The 16,290-nt window shown below is 47.7% G+C and overlaps 1 protein-coding gene across 1 annotated transcript; it reads right to left on the bottom strand.

The window, feature by feature from the left end:
- Window positions 1-9,697: 9,697 nt before the first annotated feature.
- Window positions 9,698-12,081, bottom strand: LOC105718116 (histone H3.3A). The gene is made up of 4 exons (XM_012453696.3): window positions 11,944-12,081; window positions 11,320-11,457; window positions 11,083-11,236; window positions 9,698-10,993 (listed from the first exon to the last, which is right to left on the bottom strand). The coding sequence occupies exons 2-4, from the start codon at window positions 11,445-11,447 to the stop codon at window positions 10,865-10,867; spliced, it is 411 nt and encodes a 136-aa protein (XP_012309119.2). The 5' UTR covers window positions 11,448-11,457; window positions 11,944-12,081; the 3' UTR covers window positions 9,698-10,864.
- Window positions 12,082-16,290: the final 4,209 nt, after the last annotated feature.

The following is a 16,290-nucleotide window of genomic DNA, read 5'->3' as shown; positions in this document are numbered from 1 at the left end:
AGGCGTGAGCCACCTTGCCTGGCCAATAGCATGACCATTTGACCCATCTTCATCCTTCGTGTTGTTTTTCTTTTTTGTTTTTTTTTGAAACAAAGTCTCTGTCTGCCACCCAGGCTGGAGTACGATGTCATAATCTCAGCTCACTGCAACCTCCGCCTCCTGGGCTTAAGCAAGCTCCTGCCTCAGCTTCCGAAGTAGCTGGGAACTACAGATATGAGCCACCACGTCTGGCTAATTTTGTATTTTTTTGTACTTTTAGCAGAGACGGGTTTTTGCTATGTTGGTTAGGCTGGTCTTGAACTCCTGACATCAAGTGATCCACCTGCCTCAGCCTCCCAGAGTGTTGGGATTACAGGCATGAGCCACCCCGCCCAGCCTGTTTTAGTTTTTCTTAGAGAACCTTGATTTAGGCTGGGCACAGTGGCTCACGCCTGTATTCCCAGCACTCTCGGTGGCAGAGATGGGCGGATCACCTGAAGTCAAGAGTTTGAGATCAGCCTGGTCAACATGGCGAAACCGCCTCTCTACTAAAAGCACAAAATTAGCTGGGTGTGGTGGTGCACACCTTTAATCCCAGCTATCCCAGCTACTCGGGAGGCTGAGGTAGGAGAATTGTTTCTTTTATTTATTTTTATTTTTTTATTTTTTAAAAAAGATGGGGTTTCACCATGTTGGTCAGGCTGGTCTTGAACTCCCAACCTCAGGTGATCCGTCTGCCTTGGCCTCCAAAGTGCTTGGATTACAGGCATGAGCCACCACGCCCGGCCGGTAGGAGAATTGTTTGAACCTGGGAGGCAGAGGTTGCAGTGAGAGATCGCGCCATTGCACTCCAGCCTGGGCAACAGAGCAAGACTCTGTCTCAAAATACATAAACTTTTAAAAATAAAAATACAAAAATTAGGCTGGGTGCGGTGGCTCACACTTGTAATCCCAGCACTTTGGGAGGCCAAGGTGGTGGATCACCTGAGGTCAGAAATTTGAGACCAGCCTGACCAACATGGTAAGACCCCATCTTTACTAAAAATACAAAAAACAGCTGGGCGTGGTGGCAGGCGCCTGTAATCTCAGCCATTTGGGAGGCTGAGGCAGAAGAATCGTTTGAACCCAGGAGGCAGAGGGTGCGGTGAGCCGAGATGGCACCGCTGTACTCCAGCTTGGGCTACAGAGTGAAACTCCATCTCAAAAAAAAAAGAAAAAAATGGGCCTAAGGGGAGGCAGGGAATGTTTGTTTGTTCAAGATGGACTCTGAAACCTTGATTTTATTTGGGAAATGTATTTACTCTTCTTTGAATCCCGTCTAGTGTGTTACTGAAATTTGTTCAGAGTGAAGCCTACTTTGACCTTTGACCCTCCCCCCATTTCCTGGCCAGATGTCTCAGGACTAGCAGGGAGGTGGCACTGTAATGGAAACAGCTCACCCCGAGGTCTGTCCTCTGCTCTGCTGGCTGAGAAATTTGCTTGTATCTTGCTCATTATCACATAGGGCTGAGGTGTCTGGATAGAATTCTGGATTATGGCCGGGCATGGTGGCTCACGCCTGTAATCCTAGCACTTTGAGAGGCTGAGGCGAGTGGATTGCCTGAGCTTAGGAGTTCCAGACCAGCCTCAGGAACCGGGTGAAACCCCGTCTCTACTACAAACACAAAATATTAGCCAGGTGTACCTGTAATCCCAGCTATTTAGGAGGCTGAGACAGGAGAATCGCTTGAACCTGGGAGGTGGAGGTTGCAGTGAGGTGAGATCACACCATTGCACTCTAGCCTGGCAACAGAGCGAGACTCCATCTCAAAAAAAAAAACAAATCTGGGTTATATCCACCACAGGAACATACTAGCCAGTGGTGGGAATGCTATGCATGGCAGCCAGGGTGTCTGGTGACCTAGACAGGCCTAGAGGGGTGTGTGTGTGTGTGTTCGTGAGTCAAGGTCTCGCTCTGTCACCCAGGCTGGCATGCAGTGGCACCATTATAGCTCACTGCAGCCTCCATCTCCTGAGCTGAAGTGATCCTCCCACCTCAGCCTCCCAAGTTGCTGAGATGACAAGGGTAAGCCACTGCACCAAGCTCTAACAATGTTTGTGCAGGCTGTGGTAAGACCTGGCCTACCACAGAGGACAGGCACTCCAAAATGCCTCTTCGCCACGAGAGTCCGTGTCTGTCTCCCACACCAAAGGCAAATCCTCGGCCTTCCTGGCTCAACTTGGCTTTTTTTTTTTTTTTTGGTATGATCTCTGCTCACCACAACCTCCACCTCCCGGGTTCAAGCGATTCTCCTGCCTTATCTGGGAGTACAGGCATGTGCCACTGCACCCGGCTAATTTTTTGTAGTTTTTAGTAGAGACAGGGGTTTCTCCATGTTGGTCAGGCTGGTCTCTAACTCCTGACCTCAAGTGATCTGCCCACCTCTGCCTCCCAAAGTGCTGGGATTACAGACATGAGCCACGATGCCCGGCTGACAGCTCGGCCTTTCTTCATGTTTCACAGGACTATACACTGGACGCAGCCCTAGCTTCTGCGTTGCAGTCACAGCCTGATTCCCTGATGGGACTTAGGCCGACATCTCCCAGTGTTTTCAGAGACTGACATCTTGCTCCCAGCAGATGGCTCACTACCTCACCCATTCTGGGAGATTCTTTCTATCGGTTCCTCTAGAGGGTCAACCTAGTTCCGGATTTGGGCCCTTTGCTCTTCTACAATATTCACAATAACATCGTCTGGAATGTTGATAATAATATTGAGCCCATAGTGAGCCCAGATCTCAGGGCTGATATCCCGCCAGGACGCACCTGTGGGCAGCACTGGTTGTTTACTATCAGTGTCTGTTCTTTTTTATCTTTATTTTTTGAGATGGAGTCTTGCTCTGTTTCTCAGCCTGGAGTGCAATGGTGCAATCTTGCCTCATCTCAACCTCCACCTCCCAGGTTTAAGCAATTCTCCTCCTTCAGCCTCCCGAGTAGCTGGGATTACAGGCATTCACCACCACACCTGGCTATTTTTGTATTTTTAGTAGAGATGGGCCATGCTGGCCAGGCTAGTCTCAAACTCCTGGCCTCAAATGATCCACCCCTCTTGGCCTCCCAAAGTGCTGGATTTACAGGCCTGAGTCACCACATCCAGCCCCAGTGTCTGTCCTAATTGATTACTGCTCATGACTTTTGTTGCATAACACTGTATTTTGAAAAACATTTTAAACAATTAAAAAAAGGCCTGGCGTCATGGCTCACACCTGTAATCCCATCACTTTGGGAGGCTGAGGTGGGTGGATCACCTAAGGTCAGGAGTTTGAGGTTAGCCTGGCCAACATAGTGAAACCCCATCTCTACTGAAAAATACAAAAATTAGTCGGGCATAGTGGTAGGTTCCTGTAATCCCAGCTACTAGGGAAGCTGAGGCAGGAGAATCACTTGAACCTGGGAGGCTGAGGTTGTGGTGAGCCGAGATTGTGCCACTACACTTCAGCCTGGGTGACAGAGTGAGACTACATCTCAAAAAAAAAAAAAAAAAAAAAAAAAGACTGGGTGCAGTGGCTCACACCTGTAATCCCAGCACTTTGGGAGGCCGAGGCAGGTGGATCACCTGAGGTTGGGAGTTTGAGACCAGCCTGACCAACATGGAGAAACTCCATCTCTACTAAAAATACAAAAACTTAGCCATGTGTGGTGGTGGGCTCCTGCAATCACAGCTGTTTGGGAAGCTGAGGCAGGAGAATCGCTTGAACCTGGGAGGCAGAGGTTGAGGTGAGCTGAGATTGTGCCATTGCACTCCAGCCTGGGCAACAAGAGTGAAACTCTGGCTCAAAAAAAAAAAAAAAAAGTCTGCTGGGTGTGGTGGCTCACGTCTGTAATCCCAGCACTTTGGGGGGCCGAGGTGGGTGGATCACCTGAGGTCAGGAGTTTGAAACCAGCCTGGCCAACATGGTGAAACCTTGTATCTACTAAAAATACAAAAATTTAGCCGGGTGTGGTAGGAGGCTGAGGCAGGAGAATTGCTTAAACCTGAGAGACGGAGGTTGCAGTGAGCTGAGATTGTGCCACGGCACTCCAGCATGGACAACAAGAGTGAAACTCTGTCTCAAAAAAAAAAGAAAAAGTCAATTTTTATTTATTAATTTTTTTGAGACACAGTTTAGCTCTGTCACCAGGCTAAAGTGATTTTCCCACCTCAGTCTCCTGAGTAGCTGGGACTATAGGCGCTCAACATAGTGCCTGGTTAATTTGTGTATTTTTTGTAGAGGCAGGGTTTCGCCATGTTGGCCAGGCTGATATTGAACTCCTGACCTCAGGCAATCTGCCTGCCTTGGCTTCCCAAAGTGCTGGGATTACAGGTGTGAGCCACGGTGCCCAAGTACTGGTTTTTTTTTTTTCCAGTGGTGCAATCTTGGCTCACTGCAACCTCTGCCCCCTGGGTTCAAGTGATTCTCCTGTCTCGGCCTCCCAAGTAGCTGGGATGACAGGTGCCCACCACCACACCCAGCTAATTTTTTTATTTTTAGTAGAGACAGGGTTTCACCATCTTGGCCAGGCTGGTCTTGAATTCCTGACCTCGTGATCTGCCTGCCTCAGCCTCCCAAAGTGCTGGGATTACAGGCGTGAGCCACCACACCTGGCCTCCAAATACTGTTTTTTTAAGGTCACCTTCAGAGCTTACTGTATCAGAATTTTGTACGGATTGTTTCATTAAATCCTTACAAGCATACTTGGTGTTATTCCCATTTTTCAGATGAAGAAAAGAGGCACAGATAAGTTAAGGAACTCATCTGGATGTGAGCACTGGGTCTTGAACCTGGGTCTGTCCAATCCTGAGCCCATTTTCATTTTTTCTGAGACAGAGTTTCCTTCTTGTTGCCAGGCTGGAGTGCAATGGCAGTATCTCGGCTCACTGCAACCTCCTCCTCCTGGATTCAAGCGATTCTCCTTCCTCAGTCTCCCGAATAGCTGGGATAACAGGCGTCTGCCACCACACTGGCTAATTTTTTTTTTTTTGTATTCACCATGTTGGCCAGGCTGGTCTCGAACTCCTGACCTCAGGTGACCCACCCACCTCAGCCTCCCACAGTGCTGGGATTACAGGAGTGAGCCACCACGCCTGGCCCCTGAGCCCATTTTCTCAGCCATTACTCTGTCTCCTGGACTGCTGCACTCTGCTCTACTGGCCTTTGCTTGCGAAAGTATCAAGAGCTAAAAAGCTCAGCCTCTTGGTGAGGGACAGGAGGGGCAGCTGTTCTCTCAGACTCAAGTTCCTACGTGAAACACTCCCAGTTTGGAAGCCAGGCCAGAAACCAAAACTTTTGGGAACCAGACTGACTCTTTGCCACCCATGCTGGGAGCAGATCCAGCCAGCTGTGCTTGGGGGCTGCTGGGGCCATTTGGTTTGGTCAGCAATTACTCCTGGAACTTCTGTTACGTGCCAGACATGACTCCAGGGCCAGGCAACGCTCATTCCCTGCCTTCGGAGTGCCAGGAGCTTCTTGTTCCCCTCCAGCCTCACATGCCCTTGCTCAGAGAATCCAGCCGCAGGTCTTGTCTTCCTTTGGTGCCCCTACTCTGTCCCTGAAGTTCCCGCCCTCTAGGTTGACAATCATCCTGTTGCTGGCCAGGGAGCATGTCCAGACTTACAAGATGCAGCTGACAGCTCAGGGCCAAGGCTATCTCCTCTTGCACCTCACATTGGCTAGAAAGCTGCTAGCTGGTGCTGGAGCTGCCCAGGTCTCAGGCCGCTGGCAGTGGGTAAGTGGATTGAGACTAGCTGCAGGTGCGGAGCTTGGGAGGGAGAGCCCTCTGTGGCCCGTGATGCCTGGGCTGTGGAGCCAAGCCCCTCCTGACCCCTCTGCTTGGTCCCCTGGCTCAGTGCCAGACACAGAGAAGCTTATGGGGGTGAAGTGTGGCCAACATAGGAGGTGGCAGGTCAGTAGGGATTTAATGGAGCCCAGGTTCCACCTCCATGGGGACAGGCACAATCCCCCACACACCGCTCAGCAAAGGCCACCTGCCCTAAGCCTGCAGCCCATCTCCCTCTCCTTCCCGGAGCCCTCTTGTGCCTGGTACTAGTGATGTCTGAAATGAACCTCTCCCTTTCTGCCCACCCTCCGTCCCACTGTGTGTATCCCCAGAACTGCAGCTTCCTGGATGAGAGCTAGCAAGCTGCCAGTGAGAAGGCCCCAGACCCTGGTTGCCTCACTATGTTCCTCCCTCTGCACCCTTTTCCAGATCATGCATGACCTTACCACCCCTCCAGGAGCTACAGCCTCATTGAAGGACCCCTTCTTGCTTTCCCAGTAGGGGGTGACTGTAGGACCTCTTAGCTTTCTCCATGGGGAGGGGTCATGAGGTAGGAGGCAGGCTGGGCTCAGGCAGAGAGACCTCTGCTCAGAGAAGACAGCTAGGAAGTGCTGCTCTGGCCGGGCGCAGTGGCTTATGCTTGCAATCCCAGCACTTTGGGAGGCCAAGGCAGGCAGATCACCTGAGGTTGGGAGTTCGAGACCAGCCTGACCAACATGAAGAAACCCCGTCTCTACAAAAATACAAAAAATTAGCCAGGCGTGGTGGCACATGCCTGTAATCCCAGCTACTCAGGAGGCTGAGGCAGGAGAATCACTTGAACCCAGGAGGCAGAGGTTGCGGTGAGCCGAGATCGCACCATTGCACTCTAGCCTGGGCAACAAGAGTGAAACTCCATCTCAAAAAAAAAAAAAAAAAAAAAAAAAAAGTGCTGCTCTTAGATGTGTGTGATCTGCAAGACTGGCCCCTGCTGGCCACCGGGGATAGTGCACAGGTGAAGACAACAGCACATGCTGGGGTGCATCCCAGAGAAGGCCTGTAACTCTTTGCTTGGAGGGAGATAGTGTCTGGTGGGATCACTGATAGCTAGGGGCTGCTGGGCCGTCAGCAGGACCACAGGGAGCAGGAGTCCCCAAGGGGAGGACAACATCCTCCAGCCCCTTCTCACAGCACAGCCTCTCACAATAGAGGCCTTGTGCAAGCTCCTCTGTGCATAAACACAGGGCTGTCTCAGCTGCACCCACCTCGACCTGCAGCCTCCCTTATTCCCCAGACCTGCTGACAAAAGCATCAGGGAGGCAAAAGAGCAGCCACCTAGCCCAAGAAGAGGGCACTCTACCTGACAGGGGCCTAGCCCTTCTTCCCTTCCTCTAACCTTGCCTCGGAGGAGGAGGCTGGAAGGCCAGCTTTCATGCAGCAGTTGCTGGTCAGAAGCCAGGCCCAGCTTGATAGAGTGGTACAGGCTGGTGACATCCTGTAATCAGGGCATCTCCCTGAGAATGCCCACAGGGGCAGGCAGGAGCATCATAGGTGTGAGGGAAGGAAGAGGCTGTGAGGGCCCAGGCAAGGTGCAGCCAGCTCAGCCTCAGTGGGACTGATCAGTGCCTGGGGTGGGGCTGAAATGACTAAAATGCTCCCGCCCCAAGGGATGGGGAGAGGATGCCCAGGGTAGGGGGCTCAAGGCTCTCATGCCCACTGTACCACAGCACCCCCCTTAAGATAACTGCAGAAGGGGTGAAAACTACCCACCTGGCCCTTCTCTATAGCTGGCTAGACTGGCCATAGGCCTGAGTCTGAATCTGAACACAGGCCAGGGCCATCTTGCAGAAACCACAGGGCAAGCCCTTGTTTCCTGCTGATTGAATTGCAGACAGCTGACCGAGTTCCGCAGTGTTCTTCCCTCTACTGACCTACCTGAAGGTGATCCAGGAGAAAGGGACTGCCTTCCCAGGGCTGCCAGACCCCACCCTGACACCTGACACCAGGTAGGGGGAGCTGAGCAGCAGAGACCACTGTTGGGGAATCATCCAGTAAATCGATGAGTGGGAAACTGTTAATTTCCAGTCCAGCCAGTCAGCTCACAGGGCCTCCTCTTCCCCTTGGCTGACGGGTCCTAGGCCAGACCAGCGTTAGACCAGTGGGTCAGGTGCTGAAAGTACCCGAGGTCCTGATAGGACCCTGGCTCCCAGAAATTCTGAAAACAAAGCCACCTCACTTGTCCTGAAGCCCTTAGCCTGTGTCCTCAGGAAGGTGGCTGAAAGACCACGTGTTCATGAAGTTGCAGGTCAGAAGCCAGGTCCACTCTTGATGAGGGAGCACCCGTTGCCCTTGTTTCTCCCTTTTCACCCCTCCTTTTCCCTATGATGTAGTTACACTTTGGACCCCTACTTCTGGGTAAAACAGCCCTGCTTCATCCCAAAACTATGTGGACCAGATGATTGAAGTTTAAGGGACAAATTATGTCCCATTTTCAAATTTAAGGTGGTATAATTACAAAGTTGGTGGGTAAGCACTTTAACCTTATTTTCCTGAGACATGTCCCTATACAAATAAGATTCACTGGGTCGCCATTACACGTCACCATGCTATGGGTAGGTAAAACCACCTCAGAATTTGCCAAATTGGGACAGATGACAGTAAACGGAGGCACTATTAAATACTTCTGGCCAGGCACAGTGGCTCACGCCTGTAATCCTAGCACTTGGAGAGGTCGAGGTGGGAATATTGTTTTGAGTTCAAATTTGAGACCAACCTGGGCAATGCAGTGAGACCTTGTCTCTAAAAAATAAATACACCACACCTGAGCAAACTGTCACTGAGGTCACCTCAATCAGGACATTACTGAATACGAACGTCCAGCCCCAACTGAATCAGAAGCCTATGCTTTTTGGACATTTCCCCAAACTTTTGAAAAACACTATCATTCGAATGAAAACCATTAACCAAATGAGAAAAATCTTAACTTCAAAAACTTTATTTTAGTCTCATCCATCAAGGACACAGGATACCTGAAACAGCTCCAACTTTTGCTTTTCTCTGCTCCCTTGCCCTTCCCATACAGGCAGCTTCCTACAACCAAAAGCTATCTTTGCCTTCTGGGTTGAGTGCTCCAGCAAAGTGTAAAAATGTGCAAGTCGTTACAGATTATAATCCAAGAATCTTCTATGCCAGCCTGCAGGTGGTTTACTGGTGTCGCCCACTGGGTTGTCCCAGGTATTAAACAAGCTAACTCATCACCGCAGCTAGGTTTCTGTAATTATTTCCAGACACTCCCAGATGCTCCAGAGCATTCCAACATCTGATATTCAGTTCCTTCTGAAGCAGGGAGCACACTTTAGGAATCGTTCCAGAGCTAGCAACTCTCTAGAAAAGCTGTTCGTTGTGCTGTGTTCTTTATAGACCTTCAGGATCAAGACCTGAAAGATACCTACTCTTATCTTCCCTCTCAAGTCTTACATTTGAAATTAACCCAAACTTTTTAGAAAACGATTTTAATGGGCAGAACTTTAAGCAGTTACTAGCTTCAACCACAGAATGCTTTGATGACTGCTGGCTCTCATGCAGTCTTGCTGACATTCACATACTATGCTTTACTAGTGGCCATCATTGCACAAGAAAACTAGCTTCATATGAAAAAGTGGTTTAGACTAAGTTCCACACCTGTGGACTTCTATCTATACCACGGTAACGGGGGTGAGGGAAAGCTTAATATACTTTCTTAGCCCACACTGCAAATACAGCATTATGGCATTTTAATGAAGCAGCTCTTGACATGCTTTCTACAGCATCTTTGTAAATAAAAGGTTCCTTTGTCTACCAAGCAAAACCTGAAATTATCTAAGCTCAAACATTAGTATACAAGGACCTAGATAATGGGATGTGTGAAAGCTTAGTACATTCAATTTAGGTTTTTGACACTTAGTTGGATAAAGAAGTTTATTTGTAAATTTAGTCAACATACACAATTGACCTAAAAACTTCAATAGGAGAATAAATTTTAAAACCACTTGGAAGGCCATCTCTATAAAAGAAGTGATTTTCTCAGGACAGTAACCAGATGTAACCTAACCCAACACCATCTTAACTGGCAGAGGTTCAGCGGGCTGGAGCTTTGTGCCCCTCCCGACACCAGGTTTTTATAATACAAATGCCGGAAAAAAAAACAAGAACAAACTTCGGTATTGTTTCCTCTTAGCAGAGGAGAAAAAAACTCAACCTAGTTAAGAGACCAACCACAACACAATGAAAAGCTGCACTAACTAGTTCAGAATATTAGTTAACAGATGCTGCTGGTGTGAATAACTCATTTTATTCTAGAGCCCTTATAAATAAAATCCCCCGTTAGTGTTTGCATTATCAGCTAGAGGGTTAGTTCACATGTGGTAGAATGAGGACTTATGCAAGGTATAAATGCGCATAGCATTTTACTACTATGAAAACAAGTGCAGTCAGAAGAAAACCAACTGGACTCTAAATTACACACACCTTAATGACAAGACTCCCCACCACTTGTGAATGTAAAACATTTAATTTAAAAATGTTGACACTACAATATATAAAATAGCTATTATAAATGCACATAGTGTATTCTATAGCTGCCAGGTTTACTTTTTTTTTTTTTTTTTTAAAGGAAACTGTAAGTTACACTGTGGTTAAGACTTGTATCTTCACCCTTGAAAAAGCCCACATTCTATCACAGTGATGTATGGTCAGACTTAACAGCCCCAATTGTTAAACACTTGGATCAAGTCATAACCAGTTTTATTGCAAAAGGACCCTGTACACATTTATCAATTCTAGTACCTTAATAGCTACCCAACAAGTCATTAACATACAGAAACATGCATCATGAGAAGCAAGAAATATCACCCATCCCTTCTGCATATTAGCAACTTGTCACTCCTGAGCAACAGTGCTCACATCACTGAGGTCTGTGAACAGTCACTTTTCGCATTCATCCTGAGTGAAAGATGGAATGACTTAAGTACAAATGCAACATATTATAAACAATTTCTTACAAAAAAAGTCACAAATTAAACCAAAGTATTTTACAGAATTTACTACAAAACGCCATAAAAACTGCCTTCACTTAAGCTCTCTCCCCCCGTATCCGGCGAGCCAACTGGATGTCTTTGGGCATGATGGTGACTCTCTTAGCGTGGATGGCACACAGGTTAGTATCTTCGAACAGACCCACCAGGTACGCTTCACTAGCCTCCTGTTGAGGACAAGAGCCACACTATTAATGTCCCTTGGAGAGCAGAAACTGCCCAGCCCTTCCCCGGCCCCAGGTCTTTGTCTTGTTACCTGCAGCGCACCGATGGCAGCGCTCTGAAACCTCAGGTCGGTTTTGAAATCCTGCGCGATCTCCCTCACCAACCTCTGGAAAGGTAGCTTCCGGATGAGCAGTTCGGTCGACTTCTGGTAACGACGAATCTCTCGAAGCGCTACAGTCCCGGGCCTGCAGCGAACAGGGGACGGGTGAGCGGGCGCCGCCGCACAAAGCCGGCCGCCGTCGGGCCATTGTTTCCCCGCCCGGCCTACCTGTAGCGATGAGGTTTCTTCACCCCGCCGGTAGAGGGGGCGCTTTTCCGGGCGGCTTTCGTGGCCAGCTGTTTGCGGGGGGCTTTCCCACCAGTGGATTTACGAGCAGTCTGCTTGGTTCGGGCCATTTTCTTTTACCTGGAAAAGACACCTGGAAATAAAGGCGGCCGCGCTCTCCCAGGTCGCCCCCTAGGTCGTCCCCCGGGGCAGCGAGGGGAAGCAACAGGCCCCGGCCTCTCCGCCTGGACTCCCGCCTCCCCGCGCCCCAGCTCGCGGCGGCAGATGGCCGAGGGCCGTCACCTCCTCCCCCTCCCCTAATGACTCAGGCTGCGAGAAGCGGCAGCCTCCCTCGGGAAAGGGGGGGCGCGGGGAGGAGTCACTTCCCTCCCTCGACGGGCGGAGGCCCGACTGCCCGGAACCCAGCGTCCGGGCCTCTGAATCACCGCCGGGAAGAAGGCGGGGACGCGGTTCCGGAACCAAACCCCAACGGGAAACCTCCCGGCCCCATACCGGACCCGACGCCAGTGGCCCCAGCAGCCCCGCCGCTCGGCTCCCAACGGTCGCAGCCCGCGACGCTAACGGCTGGCAGAACCTGAAATCGCGGGTAAACCCACAAACGCTTACCCAACGCCGAAGTTTTAGGCCACTTCTCCGACCACCGCTCCGGTTCTGCTACCTGATGGAGAGCAGCAGTCGACAAGCGAAGAAACGACACTAACCGAACGAACGGCCAAACCGCTCTGCGCTCCAAGCCCCCTCGACGCATCCGTTTTTATACCCACGCTTCACGCTGCGTCTCTGCGTCATAAAACCCTTATTTGCATACACCAACGACTTTTTCTATTGGTGGGCGCTTTCGCCGACGCGCTGACATCCCCCGACACAAAGGCCGTGCTTCGGCTCTGTTCCTTGATTGGTGCATATCTGGGCTGCTGATTGGCTGTTAAAGTGGCCTAATGATTGGCTAGATGCAAAGAGGAATGGACGAATCACAGTTTAGCACTAAGCGGCTCTTCTGATTGGATAAAATGGAGCTATGTTTGGATCCTTCCCTTGGTTCCAAAGCTCTACAATAGAAAGTCAATGCAAATGAATTGCATTGGTCTCTATCAGGATGAGCAGGACTCTAAACTTACAGGCATCAAGCGAAAGTAATGCACGCGGAGAGGCTACTTTAACAAAATTTTTGTAAATATTTTCCGATGTAAAATAAAATGTGTTCGCTGGATTATTTACTTTTAATAATGTTTAGATCGTTAAGTATGTAGTGTGAGAATTAGAATCCAGTAAATGATGTTATATTATCAAGTATTTCATATATCATGCACATACATTTTTAACCAAAAGCAGATCCTTTGGTTGGGTGGGAAGGGGTAAATAATAGATACAAAGAAACATGTTAATAAATTATTTTAGAGGAACTTTCCTAAGTTTTTAAGCTGTCACAAAATATTTTCTGATTTTAATATGCTTAAACAAGAAGTAACCTATTAAGCAACATGTTACTTGACTCATGTAATTCAACTGAATGAAATGACTACAGCCAAAAAGGAAATAGTCCTACTATAGTATTTGCATGTCCATAAAGAAAAAACGAAAGATAACTAAACTAAATATGTGCCCTTTTGTTTAATAGCATATCCTGACAGGTATTACTTCTGAAGAAAGATGACAAATGTGTAAACATGCTAATCCCTACCTTTGCCTAAGTAAATGTCTTAGATGTTCCTCAGTTGCCTCAAGTATATAAAATACCAAAGCAGGCTTAAGGTTAAGACTAGCCAAGCGAAGCCCAGAAAATTGAAATAGAGCCTTGGACATTGTACTCTATAGTTCTGATGCTTGGTTCAACAAATATTCTATACTATTAAAAAAAAAAAAGGAGCAGAAACAGGTATATACAGGTTTCAACTAAGATAATTTTTTTCTTTTTTTTTTTGAGGCAGAGTTTTGCTCTTCTTGCCCACACTGGAATGTAATGGTATGTTTTTGGCTTACCGAAACCTCTGCCTCCCGGGTTCAAGCAATTCTCCTGCCTCAGCCTCCCAAGCAGCTGGGATTACAGGCATGTGCCACCACTCCTGACCTCAGGTGATCTGTCTGCCTCAGCCTCCCAAAGTGCTGGGATTACAGGCCTGAGCCACCGCGACTGGCCAAGGTACTTTTTTTTTTGAAGCAGGGTCTTGCCCTGTCACCCAGGCTAGAATCCAGTGGTGTGGGGACCACAGCTCACTGCAGCCTTGACCTCCTAGACTCAAGCAATCCTTCTGCCTCAGCATCCCAAAGTGATAGGATTACAAGCATGAGCCACCAGGCCTGGCTGTCAGAGAATTACAGTACATAAGTACAAATATTAGTATCTCAATATTTACTTGCCACACCAATGGTCAACTATCAAACAGTGAGAAAAAAATGCACAATTCGTAAAAGTAGCTCATCTTCATCTCAATCTCTGGTACCAAATTCCTGTCATTGTTTCAACCTTCTTAATCTTAACATGCACATGATTTAATCATCATATACCTAAATTTACTGTTATAACCAACTTTGATTTCTGCCTTTTACTCAAAATTTGAGGTAGGGAAAAATTACATGATTTTATTCATGCCATGCTGAGAAGAGAAACCTAGGGATTCTCATACTTTGTTCTCAGACCTGTGTTAAGAAACGGGACTGTTTAAACACAGATATGAGGCTGTCAAATTCTGTGGGATGCAACCAGAAAAATAACTTGTCATCTTTTCTTTTTTGACTGCTCAAATGGCCTGGAGGAGGAATGGGCTTCTAAATTGGTTCCCGATTTGTGCTCCAGGATTTTTCTAGGTGATACAGAACCTTGTCATTTCCATGCCTCCCTGTGGATGGACATTTTCTTTTCAGTTTTGCTAATTATTAGAAACTAAAGCCACCTGGAGAAAAAAGTATGGATTTACATTTATCCATTTAAGGATAATTAGTGAAACAGGCTGTCTCTCTTACTTGGTAGTCACACAGGTATGTTTCACTTTTTCCAAATTGGTACAAGGGAAGAACCACAAGCAACACAGGAAATGAGGAAGAACCAAAAATGTCTATACAATGAAAACAATAGAAAAAAAAACCCAATAGCAAATGTGATGTAGCCTGTAGGCTACTGTCCTGGTTCCTCTTCTGTCAACAACGCGCTGAGTAATTTTTTGCAAGTTTCTTAGCTTCTCTGGGTTTCGGTTTCCTCTTTTGTAAATTAAGCAGTTTGGATGATATCATCTCCCAATTCTACCAGGACATACTTATTTTGAAGCTCATGGTATACATTTATTATTTAAAATATAGTGCTGTGAACTCTTTTTTTTTTTTTAACTTCATTAAAAAAAAAGTTTTTTTAAGACAGGGTTTCACCATATTGGTCAGGCTGGTCTCAAACTCCTGACCTCAGGTGATCCGCCCGCCTCAGCCTCCCAAAATTCTGGGATTACAGGCGTGAGCCACCGCGCCTGGATTTTTTTTTTTTCTCTTTGAGACGGAGTCTCACTCTTGTCACCCAGGCTGGAGTGCAATGGGGCTCGGTCTTGCTCATTGCAACCTGTCTCCCGGGTTCAAGCGATTCTCCTGCCTCAGCCTCCTGAGTAACTGGACCTACAGGCATGTGCCACCACAACCGGCTAATTTTTGTACTTTTAGTAGAAATGGGGTTTCATTATGTTGGCCAGGCTGGTCTCGAATTCATGACCTCGTGATCTGCCCGCCTCGGACTCCCAAAGTGCTGGGATTACAGGCGTGAGCCACCGTGCCCAGCCAGCTCTTATTTTTCCAGTCAAATCACACTTAAGTATTTTGCGGCTAACATATAAACCAATTAACTTGCATTTAATCATAGGATTAAAGCAATATACTATAACTTTCGTCCTTTTGTAATTTTTCATTTTCAAACGCCCCTAGTGGCTAAACGGTTTAGCCTGTTTAGGAAATACCAGTTTCACAACTCTGTAATTTGGCTTCTGATGTGAAGGAACTTGGAGCTATATAAGTATGTGTCACTCAAACATTAACGATTTTCCATTAGCCCCACCATCCTTCACCCCTAAGGTTATTTGGAATGTGTTTCTTTAATGAGATAATCATTTGCTAATATAATCCCATCTAAGAAAATATAAATCAAAACAAGTGGATTTGAAATAGATTCAGTATGAAAAACAAAGTTAAATGACAACTGTTAAAAGTGTCAGTGGAGAACATTCTAAAACTCACAGAAACAAATGCCTAGATCTGGGGCATCTGGCTTATTTTACGAAGTTAACAACTGCTTGACAGGTGGGAAGCAGAGAGAGGAAAGATAATGTCCCAAGTAAAAAGGCTGACGTCCAGAAAAGAAAACTAGAGCGGATAAACACGGGCATGCCCTACTCAAAGCTAGGCCTTTCCTCTGGACACCGTGATGCTTCTCAACGCTCCTGGAACTTGTCAATGTACCTCAGAGGCTATTCTAGGAGGAGATTAAATTCGTCCTCGGCCCTTAATGTATGGAAACAAGTTGGTCAGGTCAGGTGTCGAGTTGAGAAGGCACACAAGCCGTGGATTCCAGGTGTCGAGGTTGATAAAGGTAAATGAAGCGCCTCGGCAAGGGCGCGGGAATTGGAGCAGCACGTGGTGTAACTCCTCCTTAGCAAAGCGTTCTCAGTGCCTCTCAGGTTAGACCCGCCATAGGGATGAAGGGGTTGCTGGTGGACTGCAGGTGCCTGGAGCACAGGGCCCAGAACTAAGAACTGACAATACAGATTCTTACGCCCTGCTTGGAGGCACTGCTCTGAGCTGGCATTAGGACCGACCCAAGCTGTACTAAGTATAAAGGCAAGGTAGTTATGACACTGTTGGCAGTGAAATTATACTCGGAATTCTTTCGCAGAAGTCGCTAGGGCCTCCCTAGCTCTGGGCCTCTTCTCCTCCAGGAGCTTCAGTTTCATGGAAAGGCTTCCCTATGAAACTGAAAACGCT

This window comes from Aotus nancymaae, unplaced genomic scaffold (assembly GCF_030222135.1).
Source record: "Aotus nancymaae isolate 86718 unplaced genomic scaffold, 86718_ANA_hifiasm-v0.15.2.pri h1tg000089l, whole genome shotgun sequence".
In the NCBI taxonomy this organism is placed as follows: domain Eukaryota; kingdom Metazoa; phylum Chordata; class Mammalia; order Primates; family Aotidae; genus Aotus; species Aotus nancymaae.
The sequence above is the reverse complement of the archived record's forward strand: the minus strand, read 5'-3'. Positions and strand labels throughout refer to the sequence as shown.